The 21272-nt window shown below is 46.5% G+C and overlaps 1 protein-coding gene across 1 annotated transcript in view; it reads left to right on the forward strand.

Moving 5' to 3' along the window:
• Positions 1–7694: 7694 nt before the first annotated feature.
• FGF9 (fibroblast growth factor 9) overlaps positions 7695–21272 on the forward strand; it is a 52898-nt gene continuing 39320 nt past the window's right edge. Inside the window, exons 1-2 of the mRNA XM_049778322.1 lie at positions 7695–8608; positions 17367–17470. Of these exons, the coding sequence (XP_049634279.1) occupies positions 8332–8608; positions 17367–17470 (381 nt within the window). The 5' untranslated portion in view covers positions 7695–8331. The remainder of the gene's footprint in view (positions 8609–17366; positions 17471–21272) is intronic.

The raw sequence follows: 21272 nt of genomic DNA on the forward strand, positions 1-21272 counted from the left end.
CTTCTCCAATGTACATGGGTCATTCTCCAGGATAGACTAGATTCTGACACATAAAACATACCTTCATAAAATCAAGACGATAGAAATCTTGCAGGCTACCTTTGCTGACCACAAGGCTCTGAAATTAGATGTGAACTATAAAGGCACACAGAAGAAAAACTTTAACAACTGGAAATTAAACAGCCGGCTACTGAACAGCCAGTGGGTCCGAGATGAAATCAAAGAGGAAATCAAAATTTTCCTGGAAAGAAATGATAATGAAGACACAAACTACCAGAATCTATGGGACACAGCAAAAGCAGTGAGAGGAAAATTTATAGCTTTGTAAGCACACATCAGGAAGAAAGAAGGGGCCTACCTGAATAGCTTAATGACGCAGCTCATAGAATTAGAAAGTGCTCAACAAAAGGACCCAAAGATAGGGAGACAGCAGGAAGTAACAAAGCTGAGAGCAGAAATCAACGAAGTGAAAACCCAAAAAACAATCCAAAAGATCAATGAAAGCAGAAGTTGGTTCTTGGAAAAAATCAACAAGATTGATAGACCATTGGCAAAACTCACAAAGAAAGAGAGAGAAACCTGATAACCCTTATTAGAAATGAAAAGGAGGAGATCACGACAGATGTTGCAGAGATCCAAAGGGTAATCAGAGCCTACTTTGAGAAACTTTATGCTACTAAACATGAGAGCCTAGAAGAAATGGATAAATTCTTGGACACTCAGGAGGATGTAGCATATGTAAACACCCCCTTTACTATTGAGAAAATTGAAACTGTAATCAAACATCTGCCCCAAAAGAAAAGCCCAGGCCCAGATAGATTTTCTAATGAATTCTTTCAAACCTTTCAAGAGGAGCTACTACCAATCCTAGCCAGGTTCTTCCATGAAATTAAAAAAATGGGAACACTCCCAAATAGCTTTTATGAAACCAACATTGCCTTGATACCAAAACCAGACAGAGATGCTGCCAAAAAAGAAAATTACAGACCAATATCCCTGATGAACACAGATGCAAAGATCCTCAACAAAATCCTGGCAAATAGGATCCAATGCATCATCAAGAAGATCATACACTACGACCAAGTAGGTTTTATCTCAGGAATGCAAGGATGGTTTAACATCTGTAAATCTATCAACATCATACACAACAAAAAAAATAAAAATCACATGATAATATCAATAGATGTAGGGAAAGCATTTGATAAGGTCCAACACCCATTCTTGATAAAAACTCTCAGCAAGATGGAATGAAAGGAACCTTTCTCAATCTAGTTAAAGCCATCTACCATAAGCCAATGGCAAATATTATCCTCAATGGAGAAAAACTAAAAGCCTTTCTACTAATTTCTGCTACAAGACAAGGCTGTCCTCTCTCACCACTCCTCTTCACATAGTACTGGAAGTGCTTGCTATAGTGATCAGGCAAGAAAAAGATATTAAGGGAATCCAGATAAAAAAGGAAGAGCTCAAGCACTCACTGTTTGCAGATGACATGATACTCTACTTAGAAAACCCTAAAGACTCTACCAAAAAGCTTCTAGAAACAATAGACTCATATAGCAAGGTGGCAGGCTACAAACTTAACACACAGAAATCAATGGCCTTTTTATACACCAATAATGATAGGGAAGAGATGGATGTCAAGAAGGCAATCCCATTCACATTAGTGCCACACAAACTCAAATATCTTGGAGTCAACTTGACCAAAGACATGAAGGACCTATACAAATAAAACTATAAAGCCCTGCTACAAAAATAATAGAGTATACATGAAAATTGAAACACATACCCTGCTCATGGATTGGCAGGATTAACATAATTAAAATGACAATATTCCCCAAAGCACTGTACAGATGTAACGTGATCCCTCTAAAGATACCCATGACATTCTTCAAAGAAGTGGATCAAACACTTATGAAGTTCATCTGGAACAATAAACACACTTGAATAGGGAAAGCACTCCTAGGGAATAGGAAAATGGGAGGCATTACTTTCCCCAACTTTAAACTGTACTACAAAGCAATAGTTATCAAAGCAGCATGGTATTGGAATAAAGACAGACCTCAGATCAGTGCAATAGCCATGAGTTCTTAGACAATGTTCCCCAGACATACAATCACCTAATATTTGACTAAGGAGCAAGAAATCCTAAGTGGAGCAGGGAAAATCTCTTTAACAAGTGGTGCTGGCAGAACTGCTTAGTCAATTGCACAAAAGTGAACATAGCCCCCCAGTTAACATCATGTACGAAGTTAAAATCCAAATGGATTAAAGACCTAGATATCAGACCTGATACCATAGGTATATAGAACAACACATAGGCAAAACACTCCATGTCATTGAGACTAAAGGCATCTTCAAGGAGGAAACTGCACTTTCCAAACAAGTGGAAGCATTGATAAAGAGATGGGAATACATTAAGCTGAGAAGCTTCTACACCTCAAAAGAAATAGTGTCCAGGATACAAGAGCCACCCACCATGTGGGAGAAACTATTCACCCAATACCCATCAGATAAGGGTCTAATATCCAAAATATACAGGGCACTGACAGAACTTTACAAGAAAAAAGCATCTATTCCCATCAAAAATGGGGAGGAGAAGAAAGGAACAGACACTTTGATAAAAAAAAGAAATACAATTGGCCAAAAGGCACATGAAAAAATGCTCCTCATCACTGATCATCAGGGAGATGCAAATCAAAACAACAATGATATACCATCTCACACCACAGAGATTGGCACACATCACAAAGAATGAGAACAATAAGTGCTGGCAGGGATGTGGAGAGAAAGGAACTCTTATCCACTGCTGGTGGGAATTCCGCCCAGTCCAACCTCTATGGAAAGTGATATGAAGATTCCTCCAAAAACTGGAAATTGAGCTCCCATTTGACCCATTTATTCCACTCCTTGGGATATACCCTAGGAACACAAGAATACATTACAAAAACCCCTTCCTCACACCTATATTTATTGCAGCACTATTAACAAGAGCCAGACTCTGGAAACAATCAAGATGCCCTTCAATAGATGAATGGCTAAAGAAACTGTGATACATATACACAATGGAATATTATGCAGCCTTCAGGAGAGATGAAGTCATGAAATTTTTCTATACATGGATGTACACGGTGTCTATCATGCTGAGTGAAATAAGTCAGAGGGAGAGGGAGAGAGACGCAAAATAGTCTCATTCATCTATGAATTTTAAGAAAAATAAAAGTCATTTTTGCAACAATCCTTAGAGACAATGAGAAGAGGGCTGGAACTTCCAGCTCACTTCATGAAGCTCACTACAAAGAGTGGTGACTGCAGTTATAGAAATAACTACACTGAGAACTACCATAATCATGTGAATGAATGAGGAAACTGGAAAGACTGTCTAGAGTTCAAGTGGGGTGGTGTGGAATGGAGGGAGATTTGGGATATTGGTGGTGGGAATGTTGCACTGGTGAAGGGGGATGTTCTTTACATGACTGAAACCTAATCACGATCATATTTGTAATCAAGATGTTTAAGTAAAGAAAAATACATTGGAAAAAATACCATATACCTTAAAATATAAAGTAATATGCTAATATCTATCATCACACAAGACAGTGTTGCTCACTGAAGCTCTAGTATCTGAGAAAGTGGCTTGAGTGTGGTAACAAGTATGTTTTCTTATATATGTAGGTGGATTTTCTCTGATGTAAAATAGGATACTACTAATAAATCTTATTAATTTTGAGGGCCATGAGGAGCTCAATGGTAAAACACCATTCTTGGCATTCAAGAGACCTAGATTCTCAACAAATCAAAGTAAGTAGTTTTGATGATTAAAAAAATAAAGTATAAAAGCATGTAGTAGAATGTGTGAGGCCTAGTAACCAGTCCATAATGTAGGCCACAGAGTTCTGTCCTGTAATCTCAGGCCACAAATCTAGTCCATGGGGTAAGACTGGGAACAGACTTCAACCTTCCCAAATCACTTCCTTTCTTTAGCCACTTTTAGTACAAACAAAAGACTATGGATAGAAATATTGAAGACTGATAGGAGAATTATTGGGGAAAGGGGCATGGGACAATAGGAACCCAGTATAACCTTTATTATAGGAAAGGGATAAGAATCCTGTGGTGCTTGGCAAAGTGGGGAAGGTGAAGAGAGCCCCTTTACAAATGGGGCACTTTAAGTTTTGTAAAGTTTGTAGGAACTTTAACAGTCCATTTTTCACAGACATGTACCATAAACCCATGGTTGTATTTTCTGATCTAAGAAATGTACAATCACAGGAAGTAGTGGAAAATTTATAAACAGTCTGTTAATCCCCATTCTAGTTGTTCTAGCTTCCCCTCCCTCCCTCCCTCCCTATCCTTCCGTCCTTCCTTCCTTCCTTCCTTCCTTCCTTCCTTCCTTCCTTCCTTCCTTCCTTCCTTCCTTCCTTCCTTCCCTTCCTTCCTCCTTCCTTCCTTCCTTCCTTCCTTCCTTCCTTCCTTCCTTCCTTCCGCACTAGAGGACCATGTAAGTGCCAGCGATTTAACTCAGGTTTCCTGTTGAGCTATCTCCCCAGAGTCCCACGAAGCTCTTTTCTTCCCCCCTACCATTTACTTACCTTGTCATTTATTCTCCATCTGGCTCTAAATTGTTGTTCAGCATTAAAGAAAGACAGCAAACCAGAAGAAGCAGCAAAAGGGATTAAAGCTGTACGAGGAGGAGGAGAGGCTACAGGTAAGACTCACATATGTAAAGCTATTGGAGGAGAGACTATATTATGTAGGAGAGGTTTGGGAATGAAACTAGTAATAGAATTTGCTGAATATTTCATAGTCCTCTTGACGCGAAACAAGGACAAACTGAGAATACCTGTTCAATGTATGTATCTGCTTGGCTACAGGAATTCATAGCTATGACTGGGCTGGAGGGTCTCTGGAGGAAACCAGTGGGGTTGAATCCCTGAGAACTAAGATCAGTGTAATGGAGTCTATTGTCCCTATTACTATAATAGGAAAATAACCAAGAGAAATAGAGAAACCTAAGGTGCAAGTGAAAGTGTCTAGGGAATAGCAAAAACTGCCTGCAGTAGAGTTAGGGCTGCAGAGCTTTGCAGGCAAAACCAGCTGCCCCGGAAAGAGATGCCCTAAAGAGGCTGCCTGGAACTGGGAAAGTGCTCCATCAGCGACTTCTCAGTCCTTGTCCCCCTTGCTGCAGGGCTTTTAGAAACAAGTTGGGAGGCTGCGCTATTTGGCAGCGAAAACGGTCTTAGCTCCCGGTTGATAGTCAATTCAAACCCAAAGCAGGAGGTGGGATGCCGCGGGTGGGCATAGTCCCAGGGCTTTCTTCAGTGGAAACAGACACGTGTCACACGCTCGTCGCATCGCTTCTCCAGACCCCCTTCCGCCACCCGTGCTTCCTTAGGTTTTATGGAAAAATCCATCAACCCGGATGTTTGCACCCAATAAGTCCCGGGGTGCCCCTAGGCGAAGACGCAGAGCTGCAGGATGTCGGCTTAATTAACGGAAGCTCCTCAAAGGGTAGCGACCACTGACTCTTCCTTTCCAGCGTCTTGTCTCTGCCCCAGAGCAGTTGCGACGGTGGCGCTCGGGTTGCTGCCAGGGAGGGACCAGCTGGCTCTACACCAGAGCACCGACGCGCTAGCGAGACGCACGGGGGCAGCTCTTCACTGATGCCCGGGACTGCGGCAAAGGGGCGTGGAAAGGGCGAGGGCACGGTCGCCGCACCCCTCTCCCTTCTGCAGCCTGCGGCCTGGGTGAACCTCTTAGTCCCGGGGCGCCGGGCTAGGGCAGGTCATTCCCGGCCGGCCCGCGCCCTAGAAATCTGCAAATTCATCATCATCATCTTGCGGAGAAACCGCCCACCGCCACCGATGTGCACCTCTGCGTTTTAGCGGACGACTCAATTGGGACAGGTTCTCTGTGCAAACAAACAAACAAACAAACAAAAAACGGATCAAAACCTCCGGCTCCCGTCTCCGTGGCGGGGCTCCGCTTACTCTCCCCCTACAGCTCGCCCGCTCGTCTGGCGGTGCGGCCGGTGCTCAAGTCTCGGTAACTTTCCCCACGCTGACCCCGCGACTCGGACCTTTTCTAAGACAATGTGAACAAAGAGAAACCGGGGAGCGAGGGGCCCGCGAGGCCAGGGAGGGAGAAGGGGAGGAGGAGGAGGAGGAGGTGAAGGAAGAGGAGGAGGAAGAAATGGAGGAGGAGGACGAGGAGGAGGAGGAAGGAGATGTAAGAGAGCAAATGCGTGTGTGCGCGCGTGTTTGTGTGTGTGTGTGTGTGTGTGTGTGTTTATGTGCGCGCGCGCGTGCGTGTGCGCGCGCGTACTCTTCGCCTCCGTTCGATGCCGGCAGGCGCGGGGTGCCCGGAGCCCCTTAGGCTGGCTCTGCGGGCGCAGCGTTAGCCACCAGCTGATCGGGGGCGGACACGGCCAGGCAGGGCTCCTCGAGGCCCGGGGTAGCGGGTTTCTTTGTCCGGACCTCTGGTTCCGCGAGAAGGCCTCCAGCCTCCTGCAGAATCCCGGAGCAGAGGCGAGGAGCTCGGGCTTCCACGCACGGCCCCAAAGGGCGGAGAAGGAACTGGCCTTGTAGCCTTGGGACACTCCCACCTCCGACTCCCAGCACCTTTCCCGGGGGCTCTCGGGCTGTGGCGGGTGGCGGTCCGTGCAGGGCAGAGACCCTCGCGCTTTGCCGTGCAGAAAGAGAAGCGTGGCACCGATCGGCTCTGACTGGTATTTGGGGCGGGCGGGCGGGTGGGAAGGAAGTTCACCGGAGCGCCGTCCTTCACACGGACTCTTGGAAGACGCGCGCGCTAGTGGAACTGCGAAGATCCTGGTGGTGCTCTGGCGCCCCCCACCCCCCCAAGCCGCCAGCGTCGCCGAAAGCGTCTGACTCCGCGGCGGGGCGGGATGTGCTCAAAGCTTCCATCCAACCCAAAGCTGCACTTCGGTAAACCCAGAAAGAACCGAAACGGTGGACGAGGCAGGTTGGCATTCACACCCTCACACTCTCCCGTCCCGTCACAAGGCAGGTTGCATGTCTGTGTTGGGTAGAATCATGCCAGAGAAACGACTTGGCCCGTTCTCGTTTATTCCATCCCAAACCCCGACTCAACCTAGGCTTTTCTTGTTTTAATGTGAAACAACATGACAGAGCCCAGTGCGAAAACTCGTTTCCCGCTTTCAGTCCGAACCTCTACTCAGAGCGTAGCTGTCAGACTGGCCTCAGTACCTGGGATGACTCAAGGGAGCGGTGACCAATCTCTCCGCGCGTCTTCCTTTGTAAGCGGCAGTTCCAAGGCGGCGGCGCTCGCCCCAAAGGTCCCGAGCTCTGGCACGCCGCACCAGGCCTGCCGCAGAGCGGTGCGGTGAGTACGGGCGGACGCTAGGACCGCGGGGGAAGCTCGGAGCCCGCGGCGCTACCTTAAACCCAGCCCAATGCCGCCGCCTGCGCCACTCTGCGCGCCGGCGGGGGCTGCGCAGGAGGAGCGCTCCGCCGGGCTACAACGCACTGCGAGCCGGCGCGGCAACACCTGTTCGCGGCAGCCCCGGCAGCACGCGAGCTCCGGGACTCGCCGCTCCTTCAGCTCTCGCCGCTCGCCACCCCGCTCCAAGCCCACGGACGGCCGCCGGTTCTCGGGAGCATTCTGGAGACTAGCCTCGGACGCCTAAAGTTTTCTTTCTTCCTCCTCCTCTTCTTCTTCTTTTTTTCTTTTTTTGCTTGATGATTATTTTAATTGCCACTATTCTGATTTTTGGAGGGGAGGCGCGGCCGGGAGGGGAGAGCCGCCGCCGCCGCCTCCAACGTGCGATTTTTTCTTTCCCCTTGAAGGATTCGTGCTGATGTCTGCAGAGTCTGTTAGAGTAAAAACAGCGCATGCCTTCCTGGAGTCGGGATCCGTAAATTCTGACGTAGCCCGTGCATCTCCAAAATCCCTATAATAACGCCCAGGCGTTTATGTCGCTATGCACCGATAGCGAGCCAAATGGAGCAACTACGGATTTTGTCTCTTATGAAGGCCGGATGGGATGAAGACCTTCCTGCCTGCTGAGACCCGGGGATCTATCTGTAGATACATAGATATGTTGATCAATATGCCAGTGTGTGAGTATAAAGTGGTTTCTTAGGCTATTCATGATTTGACCTTGAACCCGTGCCAGAGAAACAGCAGCTTACTTTTATTTATGCATTTCATGGATTGAAGAAAAGAACCCCTCCTCCTTCTCTCTCTGCAACGGCAGCCGGGGAGGGGAGTTGGATATACCTCGCCTAATATCTCCTGGGCTGACACCGTCATTATTGTTTATTCCTGCGCTCCGAAAGCCGAGTCCTCTTGATGGCTCCCCTAGGTGAAGTTGGGAACTATTTCGGCGTGCAGGATGCGGTTGCATTTGGGAATGTGCCCGTGCTGCCGGTGGAGAGCCCGGTTTTGCTAAGCGACCACCTGGGTCAGTCCGAAGCCGGGGGACTCCCCAGGGGACCCGCAGTCACGGACCTGGATCATTTAAAGGGAATTCTTAGGCGAAGGCAGCTCTACTGCAGGACTGGATTCCACTTAGAGATCTTCCCCAACGGCACGATCCAGGGAACCAGGAAAGACCACAGCAGATTCGGTAGGTATGCCGTTAACCCTTCAGCGCCCGAGCCGACCGCACTCCCGGGTCTTACAGGCCCTGAAGGCGGTCGCCAGGCAGAGAGAGTGGGACGCGGGATGGGGCGACGTTCTCGGAGTCTTCTCTGTCTTACTTTGGTGCCGGGCAGATTTTACAAAAAAGAGAAGAAAAAACCTGAAAAAGCTCCCGTGCCTCAGGCACTGATGGGAGTCCACATAGAAATATCCCCCCCCCACCCATGTTGAAAGGGGTTATATAAAAATATAATCCGAGTCCCTGTCCCTAGCTCTTGGGCTTTGGATCCCCCTGGAGGGCGAGGTTTGGGAAGTTTCTTTTGAATTAGATGGATGCCACGAGTTTAACACTTTAATCATTAACTACCCAGAACTTAAAATGCATTTTCCCCGAGCCCCGCATCTCTGCTGGTGCAGTGAAGTCGTTTTTCCACCCGATTCTCCTTTTGAACTGTAAACGGGGCAGAGTCGCGTGGGCAAAGGTCCTCGATGATTGTTCCGCTGTGGTGCGGGCTCCTTGGGCACTGGGGTGGGATCTGCGGAGTCTGAGACTCCTCTCCTGGTCTGGACGCTTCCCGGGGACACGTTCACCTGTACGAGGTGATTTTTGTCGCACGAACCCGGTGCGGGGTTCCTGGTGCCCGTGACTGAGAGTTCATTTTAAAGGACATTTCAGGGTCTCCTTTCCCGGGGGAGGGTTTTTGTGAGTCAGCAGTGAGGGCTACATAACAGAATGAATGCTTTGCGGGACCAATATTAGCCCAGCTGTACCCAGTCAGTGAGCACACCCCTATCGTGCTGGGTGGGTGTGTGGGGAGAAGGGGGCTCTCTAGCACCCTTCCCAGGTCGCCTTACCTAAACCAAAAGCACCCCAAGTCTTCACTCCACCAAAAATGCCTGTGTGGGCAGCCAGGCTGTTGGAAGGAGTTAACTTCTGAGTGAACCCACCTGACAACACTTAAACTAGGTCGTAAAATACACAGTCCTGGGGGATTTTTCTTCCTCATACTTGAATGCCAGATGTGAAGCTTGATGTCGGTCGTGCTGTTGTTGGGGAAGTGGCTGATGCCAGGGGGTAAGGCATACTCAGACCTCGGGTGGAGATGGGGCATCTCTGCAGACACGAGGCCCAAGTGAGCATGCCGTGGGCGGTCTTTCTCCTCTGCTGCTACGCGGAGCTCCGGCATTCTGCTGGCAGCGTTGCGGCGACTCTTGCAATTCCTCCCCCTTTTATTCTCTCCCGAAGGGAACGCAGCCCGAACCGGGAAGAAACTTTTACCAAAAGTGCGGGACTGTCGGTCGCTTTAAGGGCCACTCGATCGCCTGGCTCGGGAATCTCGGTTGGCGGGGGCCGAGGGTGGGAGGGTGCGGGGTTCGGCCCTGCGAGGCCACCCGCCGCGCCTTCTGGCCTAGCGCGCCCCGAGAGGGCGAGCGGGCGATCTGGGCGGGTTGTCGGGGATGTCCCGGCGGCCGCAACGCCGAGCTCCCGCGCGCCAGCCGGCAGGTGCGGGCTGGGCAGCCCCGGCCCGGCGGCGCACTGGGCGGCCGCCCGCCGCCGGCTCCGCGCGGTCCTAAACGGCCTCGCCTGGGGCTTCCTTTGAGCTCCTAAGCAGTGCGCCGTTGGAGGCGGCGAGGGCTGCTGGTGCACCGGTGGCGGACGGGGGGGATGACACAGTGTGGGCCGCGCGAAGGGAATCTTCCCGTAGGTGCGGGCGCAGTTGAGTCCCTTCGCCTTCCCTTTGTGTGCGAGTCCGGGCCTGGATGGGGCTGATAGCCCCCGCCCGGGACTGCGCTGTCTTGGGCAGTGTGGGAAACTACTGGAGGCGCGCGCCGTGGAGGGCGAGTTGGTCGCGGGGCCAGAAGCCGGGCTGAATGTTGGACCCCTGCCCTGCTGGTCTTCTCTTCCATGCCTCTCCCCGCATCCTCCTCTCGCTTTTATTTTCCCGCAGCACCCTGCCCGGGTTCGGAGAGTTCCCGCACTCCGTTGTGGCTGGGAGGTGGGTAGGGGTGCGGGCCGGGCGAGGTCCATGCCTCGGCAGTGTGCGTGTGAGCGGTGTGTGTGTGTGTGGAGGGGGGGGACACAAAGGACTGCAGAGGCGGGCGGAGGGGGGCGTGCTATTGTTAGCCGCTTTCCTCGAGCCCAGCTGGTTGCCCGCCCTCCCGCTTTTCCGACCCAGGATTGGCACCCCAACCCTGACAGGAGGGAGGTCGGGGGGTAGCCCGCAGCGCTGCAGAGCGGTTTTCATTGTGTGTATCATTCGTTCCCGGTCTTTCGAAAAGACTCTGGTTTGCCTGGGTGCAGCCGGCTGGGCCACGGGGAGACTTGGGGGTGTTCAGGCCCGGACCCTCTCCTCCCCAATCTCACCCCACTCCGCCTCAGACTTAAAAAAAAAAATCCAGTCACCTTAGAATAGGACACTTGCCACCACACGCATTGCAACCGAGTCCAGAAATCCAGCAACTCTGCCACCAGGGGGAGAGGACGCAAGGAGGGCACGGTGCGGGATCCCGCGCCCGACAGGCCGCTTTGAGGGTCCACCTGGCCGAAGGGCGTCCGGAGTCACCAGCCTGCCCCACCCTCCTCCCCGCACTCCCCAACACCCAGGGCGATGAGGGGAGTGGGCGGGGAATGACATTGCTGGGCTCGGAGGACAGGGTGGGCGGGCCCGGGTTAAGGTAGGGAGCCGGGAGCGCCCGGTCGGAAGCCGGAGGAGCGGCCGGGGAGGAGCGGCTGGGAAGGGCGCTCGCTGCCTGGCTCTCGACGCTCCTCGTCGAGCTCGGGCTGAAGCCGAGTGGGTGGCTGTGCGCATTGGGGGTGGGGAGGCAGGGTGCGGCTGGAGGGTTATTTAAGTCTTTCATCCGGCTGCAGTGAGGCGCGGGCCCCCGGGGTGACAGCAGCGCCGCGGTCTCCCGCTGCTACCGCTGCGGCAGGTCCCAATATTAGCAACCTCTGCAGAGCGTGCGCGTGCCGGGAGCCTCCGGTCCCAGCCTCCGCGGCCCCGCGGGAAAGCGAGAGGCCTCGGCGCTAGGACCCCACGGCGCGCGGCCCGGGTGGACGGAAGAGCTCGCAGGCTCGGGGCTGGGGCTGCAGGTCTTAGGGACTGGCACCTGGCGCGCCTCCTCCTGCCGCCCTTTAGCTTGCTCGGTGGCCTCCTGCTCCCCAACCTTCCTAACCTCCCCTCCCTTCCCCAATCCCCCGAAACACTGGAGGAAACCCTTTCACCTCTAACTTCTCTTGCCACTTCTTCTAAGGGACAAGTGGTGGGCTCCAGGGGATGGGGCACTAGGTTTACACCTTGAATGGACGATGCGTTTTCCGTCTAAAAGACTACTGTAGAAGGAAAAGAGCTGCTCCCAGGCTTTCACTGACACATAACTTGCTGCCGCAGGTGACTGCAGCTGCTGGGGTGTGTGTGGGTGACACAGCAGAGGCAGTGCTTAGCATGGGGAGGGACGAGGTAGGGAGGGGGAACTCCTTTCCCAGTCCCAGCGGGAGCTGCTGCAGTGACAACCCCAATGGGGCCTGAAGGGAGAGTTTTGGTTCCTCTTTATAGGTGATGAGCTTAAGGATAAAGTTGAAGATGAAAAAAAAGGAACTGGGTTGTTTCTGGGTAATCAGAGGAGAGGAGGAAAACTTTCCAAGTGTACTTATCTTTGGAACCTTTGGTAGGCAGAAAAGAGTATGTAGAAAATTGCTGACATAAGAATGTAGAAAATACTAATAACCACCACACCAACAATAAAAAAGAGAGTACTGGGCCTGACCCCACTCTTTCACGTTAGAGAGATGGCTGCTTCTGAGCTGTCTAGGTCTTGGGCCAGAGGCCTGACCTGGAAAAGCAGATCTGCCTCATCTTCATCAGGGACCTTGGGTACACCCAGACTCAAAGTGAGCTGAGGTGTGGTAAAGATGTAAAAAAGAGGTAAAGACCACTTCCCTTCTTGAAGGACATGGAAAAACATCTTGGTTGTAGGGTTTTACATGTGCAGAACTTTTGCTCAGTGCACGTGACTCTTCATTATCTTACTGTACAAAAGACAGGCTATATAAGATTCTGTGTTCAGGATCACTTTAGTTTAAACCCTTGAAAAAATTGCAAGGGAGTGCTGTGACCTGTGTCAGTTGCTCCAGTCTGACTCTGATGAAGCCTCTGAGATGATTGCACAGCTCTGGTCTGGGATTTTCAGGGCTTCAGAGGGAAGGTTAATCTATCTCTGCCTGTCCTGCCTCAGCATGGCTCTGTGCATTCTTGTCTTCTATAGAATGCACATCTGCACTGTTGGGGCTTTTAGGTTAGAACAAGGCCTGGGCTAGGGCAGCCTTGCCTGCCTTTTCTCACCACCCCTATTTTTCCTCTTCCCCTTCCTGGGCCTAACCTTGTTATGACCTCTGAAAGTGATCTGGTTTAGTTGATTTAGTCTGCACTTGACCCAGCACTGGGACTCAGTGGAGTGTGGACTGTTTTCCTGAAGTGCCCCGACTCTGGAACCAGGATGACCTTGAACTGTTCCAAACCCCTGAGAACCCAGTGTGTTTGTCCTCATCAGGAACTGGGTTTTACAGTGAAAGGACATGACTGAGAGTTCTCAGAAGCCCTGTGCTTCCTGTGTTCCCCCATTCTTCCAGACCTCCTTTCTGGAAGGAGGATGTCATTACTCAAGTGGAGAGAGAGAGAGAAAGAGAGAGAGAGAGAGAGATATCACAGTGCAATGTGTTCATGGTCCCTTGTCACAGTTTTAATTGTAGGCACAATCATATTATTCCCCCCTCACTTTTTTACTTCCTCCACCTCTTTCTTGATTCTCTTCATTGCTCTTTCCATCTTTTTCCGTCTTCTCTCCTTGATCATTAAACATGGAAGTGTTCCTGCATGAACTTCTGGGTGTTCATGGTTTGAGCCAACCGTTCTCAGAGCTGAGTAGCCCTGGGGCATAGAAAACATGGATAGTGAGCCCTACTCAAGTGAGAAGAATCTGAAGTACTGGCATGACTCTAACTCAGGTCCAAGTTAGTGGGCCAGGTGGAGATGAGAGTTTTTTTGGTGAATAATATTCTATCAGGAATGTGAGGATTTTAGCCTGAACTACATGGCATCCTCTTGGCAAGTTGCCACATTTTTCTGACCTTGCAGCATTGGCAGGTGAATGGATGACTATGACTTACACATTATCTTGTATCACTGAGGTGATTTAAAGAACTGTGCTGTATGGTAGGGCATTTGCCTTGCATTCTTAGAATCTGGCTTTGATTCCTGGCATTCCATATAGTCTCTTGAGTATCACCAGGAGTAATAACACTCAAGTGCAGAGCTGTGACCACCACCAATTGGTCCAGCTTGACTCTGATGAAGCCGCTGGTGAACCCCCCCCCCCCGCCCCAAATGAGCTATGCTGTGGTCTCGGGAGAAAACACAGGGTGTAGAAGGATCTTGTCCTGCACATGGCCAATACGGGATCTGTCACTGGCACCTTATGTGGTCCCTTGAACCCCACCAGGAGTGATTCCTGAGCATTTCTTAGTGTAGCCCTCTGACTCCGATACTTCCCCCCTCACCTAAAAAGCTGAGTTGGGTATAGTGGGTAGGGTGCTTGCCTTGAATGCAGCTTGTCCTCATTTGATCTCCAGCACTGAATATGTTTCCCAGGAATGACCCCAATCGAAGCCAGGATTAGCTCCTTGCTCCACTGTGCACTGGGCCATAAAACTGGGCTGTTCTTTTGATTTTCAAGGAGCTTCAGATATACGGATAGCATGAGGTGATAAAAATCTTGACCATCTGTAGTGAGTAGCTAATTCATTGCCTTTCACATGGAGAGCTTTCAGGAGGGCAGCTTGCTCTGATTCATCTTGCCACGCTTGAGTGAATACCATCATTGAACACTGATCATGACTGGAATCTCTCTCTCACTCTCTCCCTTCTCTCTCACACATTCTCTCTCTCTCTCTCTCTCTCTCTCTCTCTCTCTCTTTCTCCTCTCTCTCTCTCTGGCACTTGCCACAGTATCATTTTGTTTCTCTTTTTCCCCTTTAGCTCTTTGAATGTATGGGACTTAGACTGTCTAGCACATGGCATAATATTTGGCTTCTAATAGTGACCCAATGTAGTCATTGAGTTAGTAAATTATGAAAGCTACGAATTAAAGTTACTCTCTGATGCCAGAAATTAAACAGTATATTTATATTTATGGAATATACAATAATAATTTCAGAATGAATGTCCTTCAAAATAAAAAGCTATGTTCTGTATATATGCACTTTTATAAACTGTTTGGATACATAATCTCCATGTTGTAAAAATGATCCCCTTCTCTAGTTCTGATTAATGAGAGGTCACTTGGCAATCAGAGCTTTTGCTACTTCTACTATTGACCAATTGGAGTCTGTGGCATTTGATTTAGGCAAGTTCTTGTGGTTTCTAGAAGGGATGGTTATATGTATATGGCACATAGAAATCACAGATAGATGAAAAACAGGTAAAACCAGAAGTAAGGTGTATCTAATAATTAAGAGATCTAGACTCCATAGTATGGTTGCATGGGGTTAGTTATTTAATACCCCCAAACCTCAATTTCCCCATTTTTAAACAAGAGATCAACATATTGTCACATAGAGTGTTCTGAGAATTTCAGGGAAGAAGGCCTTTCATTTGGCATAGGTGAAAGAGTCAAGTGTTCTAATTCTTCTGATTCTCCTTGTCATAATCCTGGTTCTGGTTGTTTTATAGAATGGTCAGATGTTCTTTCTAAAATGATGGTCACCTTGTTTTATGGTTGGGCTTGATGGATCATGTTGGTGGATAGTCTTTACTAGTTCTCAGACCTTTCTCAAATTTAGGAAAAACAGAAAGTTCATTCAGTGGACTCTTAGAATGCAAGCATTTTTTAGTTTTACAATGAAACATTTATGCAAAGTGAGATTGGTCAGACTTTTAGTGGCCTACAATGTTTCCTGCCTTTCATTTTCTAGTAAAAAATGGGACATGAGTAAATTCCTTTCACTAATTTTAAGAATACTGTGACCAATATTGGGGGATGTTTCCCAGTATTAGAGAGCCCTAGTAACCACAAAACTGCTACAGTGCTGATTATATTTCACTGTCAGAGTTAAAAGATAGTACAGTGCAATAAAATTAATATGCATGTTTGTGAAATGATTCTCATGCAGAATTTTCATTATTTGTCTCTCCAGTGGCCTTCTAAAGTGGGAAATAGCTACCCCACTTAATAGCTATTACCCCACTCAATTGCTACCTGGGTTATTTATCTTCTATTATGAAATCAGATCCAAAATGTCTAGATACATTCTGTTTACTGTGCACATCACCTCACATTCTATTTATTAGCTTTACCAGCATGATATGTTCTCTATGTTCTGTAAAGATGCTTTGAATTAGCAATATAGTTCTTTGAGAGAAGCCCTTCAATTTATGAGGCTTACACAGATCCTGCCATCTGTTGATTGCATTGAAGTCTATTTTGTGAGGATTGCAGAGTTTAAAAGTCCAGGTAGGTGTTGAGTTGTTACAGAAAATGACTATACAACAGAATTCCTCTTTGTTTTCTAAACTGTTCAGTGGAAGTATGTTTGTCATTATTTTAAGATATTAGATCATCTGAAAACATAATAAAGAGAAATTAAAGTTAATACTGTCATGGAATCCTAAATTTGTGTCTACTTTAGGTGTTGCTTTTTTATGAGGTAAGCAAGAGGAAAGAAAAGAAATAAAAGATCATAATGTTTATTTTATTTGGGGATCTAGTGTTCTGTGTTTAGTGCTTTTCCAGAGGTAACATTCCAACCCTGCTTTCTTTCCACTTCTATGTCATCCCTCCTAATCTATACTTAATTATTTCATTGAGACTTAGTTAAATTCAACAAAACTAATATTTTATTTAAGCAAAAATATCTGGAAGATATATAGGTTCTTTTAAGTTCTTTTGATGATGCTCAGTAAAGTTATACAAGAGAGCTGAATAATTTTTATATATATCAATCAAGATTTTGGTTAGCACTCCATAGGCTTATTTATTTTAAAATTTATTTTATTGAAACAATTGTGACCTACAGAATCCTTCATAGATGAATTTCAGATATACAATAAGTCAAGGCCCTTCCCGCCACTTGTGTCAACCTCCTTCCATCAACAGACCCAGCATGCATTTGATAGGCTTATTTTGAGTGACATTAGACCATTTTAGGAGTGGAATTTGCTTTTCCTGATCTGTTCATGCAGGAATTATTAATTTTACACCTTGAAAATAGTTGTTTTTATATATTTTTTATGCTTTTGGGTGAATAAGAAAATATCATGAGCTGGAGTGATACTTCAAGAGGGAAGGGTGCTTACCTTAAATGCTGCCCACCCAGATTTGGCCTCAGCATCTCATATAATCCCCCTGAGCCCCAGAATTATTCTCTGAGCACAGAGCCAGGAGTAAGCAGAGGTGCCTGTGGCCTAAAAACAATGACAATAAAAATACACAATGCTTATCTGTCATTTATTCTTTTGCATATCCATAATGTTTTGTTGTGATGATCAGTGTTTTTAACATGGTTATATTATTGAATTTGTTTTAGGCAATAGTTTTTAAAAGAAAAGACCTTGCTCTGATAAGTGTATAATTTTGTGAATTGGGAATAAAACAGCATCTTCCCCAAAAACAGCAAAGTTCCCCAGCTGCTAAGGCTCTAAGAACAAGCTCCATAATCTGACCTCTTGGCACTTGACCCCTTTGTCTTACAGGGATTCTGGAGTTTATCAGCATAGCAGTGGGCCTGGTCAGCATTCGAGGAGTGGACAGTGGCCTCTACCTTGGAATGAATGAGAAAGGGGAGCTGTATGGATCAGTAAGTATCTTGATGTTCCACCATTGCTGTCAGAGTGCTGATTCCAGCTGTATTTTCTACCTATTCTATCTATTGTAAATAACAGTTACAAAGCTAAGTGGGGTTAGAAGAAAGTGGAAGCTTCTACTTTTTGAAAAATGTCATTTTCTTTGTATTAGTAGATATCTGTCCGGAATCCTTCCAAGCCCAGAGAGTCTGAGGATATGCTTTATTTATATGCCAACCCATTTTCATTATCAAGCAAATAGAAGAGTCATACGCATTCAAAAAAAAAAAAAAAACCCAAGCTCTTGTACTGAGTGGGTGTTATTTTTGAAATGAATGAAATAATCTTCCAAACTTTATAAGTGGTATAATTAAAACTAGAAATAGACCATGCAGAGGATAGATAGCCCATTTTTTGAGCTACTTAAAAATTTCATTATGTAGGGAGATATGAAAATTATGGTTCATTATTCTTGTATGTGAATAAGAATATAAAAAATTTCAATTATTGGTAAATGTTCAGAGTTTCTTTATGATGTTCATCTCATAACCTCTCCCCATTAGGATTGTGAGGTACATGGGGAAAAGTGAAGAAGTATTTGTTGTTCTTACTAGGTGCTAGGTTCTGTTCTAGAGGATTTGAAACAGCAGTGAAGGTGACAAAGGTTTTGTTTCATCCACAATTTTAAGTATAAAGGAAAAGCTCTTAAGCATTTTCATTCTAAAAACACAAAGTGATATTCTTTTGTCATTTATTCAGTTTTGTGTTGCAGTTCTTAGGGTTGTAACTTTTTAAAAATAATATCTTTATTTAAGCACCATGATCACAAAAATGTTTGTAGTTAGGTTTCAGTCAAATAAAGAACACTCTCCTTCACCAGTGCAACATTCTCAGCACCAATGACCCCCATCTCCCGCCTCTCCCCGCCACCTGTATTCCAGACAGGGTTTCTACTTCTCTCAAACATTAACATAGTCATATGCTTGTTAGTATAGTTATGTCTCTAACTGCACTCACCACTCTTTGTGGTGAGCTTCATAACATGAGCCGGTCCTTTCAGAACTCATCTCTATTGTCTCTGAGTATTATTACAATAATGTCTTTTATTTTTCTTAAAACTCATAGATGAGTGAAAATACTCTGTGTCTATCTCTCTCCCCATGACTTATTTCACTCAACATAGTAGTTTTCATATCATCATGTATAGGAAAATTCATGACTACATCTCTCCTGACGACTGCAAGTGTATATGTACCACAGTTTCTTTAGCCATTCATCTGTTGAAGGGCATCTTGGTTGTTTCAAGATTCTGGCTATTGTAATAGCACTGCAATGAATATATGCATACAGAAGGCATTTTTGTACCATGTTTTTCTAAATATAATTTTTATTTTGATCATAGTGGCTTACATATTGTTGACAATAATATTATAGGTACATATTTACATAAAATCAGGGGGGTTCCCATCACCGATTTGTCCTCCCTACACCTCCATGTTTGTCCTACCTCCCATATCCTCCTCCCTCACCCCCGGGGCTGCAAGAATATGTGGTCCCCTCTGTACCTAGCTTACTACTTAGTAGTCCTTGTCTTGGTGCCTCCCTTATTTCCCCCTCTAACTGGGAGGAAGGACTACATAGTTCAAGTTATGTGGTTTTATTTGAAGAAGAGAAAAGTAATAAACTGGGGTAAAAGTCTAATATGCCAAAAATGGGCGGAATCCTTCTAGAGGCTCTCATCGTTGGTTTGAGAGATGAAGGAGAAAAAGAAGGTGAAACACCCCAACAGTACACAAAGAAGTGTCAGATATCCAGTGAGCACTCCAGTGATAATGATAGGCACCACAAAAAAAAGCCATGGTCTTGAGTTAAAAAATATGGCAGAGCACCTAGAGAAAGAAAAGAAGAAAAAAAAAACCAATATAACTATAAATGGGGACAACAACTTCAATAACCACACCAAAACAAAGAAATCGACAAAAAGTAAATAGGTAAATAAAAATAAAAATAGTAATAATAATAAATGAAGAAAAAATATAATAAATAAAAATAAAAAATGTTTTGTGCTTTTTGCCTTTTTTTCCCCTCCTGCACTGGCACAGTAAATATTGGGGTCATTCGAAAAGGAATTCACTTGGCCTAAGCGCTATGGGGTTTCTCCACCCTTGGGGCATATTGTCACGGGATTAACTATAGACTCCGTTCAGGTTCATTGACTCTACCGGTGGTGGATTCCTGGTGTTTGGAAAACTTCTGCTCCGTCCTGGGTGATGAAATAAGACCTCTGTATCTAGAGATCTCAGTATCTGCACAGGTCCAGGAGTGGGACTTATGATGAAGACTTTCTCTGTGGTTCTAGAAGTTCTGTTCCCTCATTGTAATTTAAATTCATCTTCTGTGGTTGGTGGTCTTGGTCTTTGCACTGATCCTAGGATGGAACCTAGGATAGCTTCTTTCATTGTGTTCCCAGAAGCCCCATTCCGTTGCAATGGTCTCTGCCGGACCTTTGGAACTGGGGATCATGGTTGTTGTGCGGGTCGTAGTTCAAAACCTAGACTAGAGCTTTTTTATTGGTCTCAAGATACTCAGTCCAGTCATGGTTCTAGCAGACTGTCATCTGTACATCGCGATCTTGGCTTTTGGACCTACCAAAGGGTGACAAGTCTTCTGATTTTGTCTTATTGTTAGCTGGTGAGGTAGGATAACCTGTTCTTAGGTCAAGTTGTTCCCATTTTCTTTGTTGTCAGGATATCATATTAGAGCTGGCACTTATTGGTGAAACAGCGGTCTTAAGGATGTCCCGGATGGGATTTGTTTCCTGTAGCTGTTGTGAAGAACTGTATCGATTCTATGTCTGGGATCCAGGGTTCAAGGCTGGACGGATGGTGTCTAATCAACTGAGGTCTAAGTTGGGTTCATGTGACATATTTTCAAGGTGGGAGATATCCTTGTATTGTAAACAAGTATGAGTTCGTATCTCTAGTAGATAAGAGCTCTTTTTTATATGTAAGATTTCCCCTTTTTTTAGTGTGCCTTTGCAGGGAGAAATGGTGCTACTTTATATTGTCGGTGCATTTGGGGGTGGACAGAGAAGAAAACAGAAACAGGTCCCACATCCAAACAAGATAAAAATAGGAATAAAAGTATATGTGCTCACATATGTATGTAGAACAAACATTTAAAAAATGAATTAACAAAATAATTAAAGGAACCAAGTGATGCTTGAGACTACCTTACTTTTGGGGAAAAGCTGGTAAAGAGGTGGTGCAATACCGGTCTTATACTTATGTTGGAAGTATAGGTTTCCCCATTGTCTTTTGGGATTTTCTTGTGGTGTGTGGGTTCCCAGGCACCTTTCCATCACTCCCCCTGACCTTCTTGAGATTGGCAAAGGATTTGCAGCAGGGAGGTCTTGTAAGAGTTCTTGCATTAGGGATACTTTTAGAGCTAAGTCCGGTTTCAAGTAACAGTCCACGTTAGGGGGATTTGGTAGGGAGGGCCATGCAGCATGAGTCTGCAGGGGAGTTGGTGCCTTTTCTTGCGGAGGCCGAGGTGTGGGTTTGACTGGGTGTCCCTTCACTTGGGTGCTGGGTACTGGTTCATTGGGGTAGGAGGTCAGACTTGATGCCTAATGGATTAAGAACTAACGGTGAAGAGTTTTAATATGGTGGGAGGTCTGGATGGGATTAAGGGGTGAAGGGATAGTTGGATTTCCAAAGGGGGGAAAGTATATGGAAGTGGTAGGAAAGAAGAAAAGAGAAAATATATTAGAAAGAAAGGGAGAAGAGAAAAGAAAAAAAGAAAAGAGAAGAAAAG

Source organism: Suncus etruscus, chromosome 8 (assembly GCF_024139225.1).
Source record: "Suncus etruscus isolate mSunEtr1 chromosome 8, mSunEtr1.pri.cur, whole genome shotgun sequence".
Taxonomy (NCBI): domain Eukaryota; kingdom Metazoa; phylum Chordata; class Mammalia; order Eulipotyphla; family Soricidae; genus Suncus; species Suncus etruscus.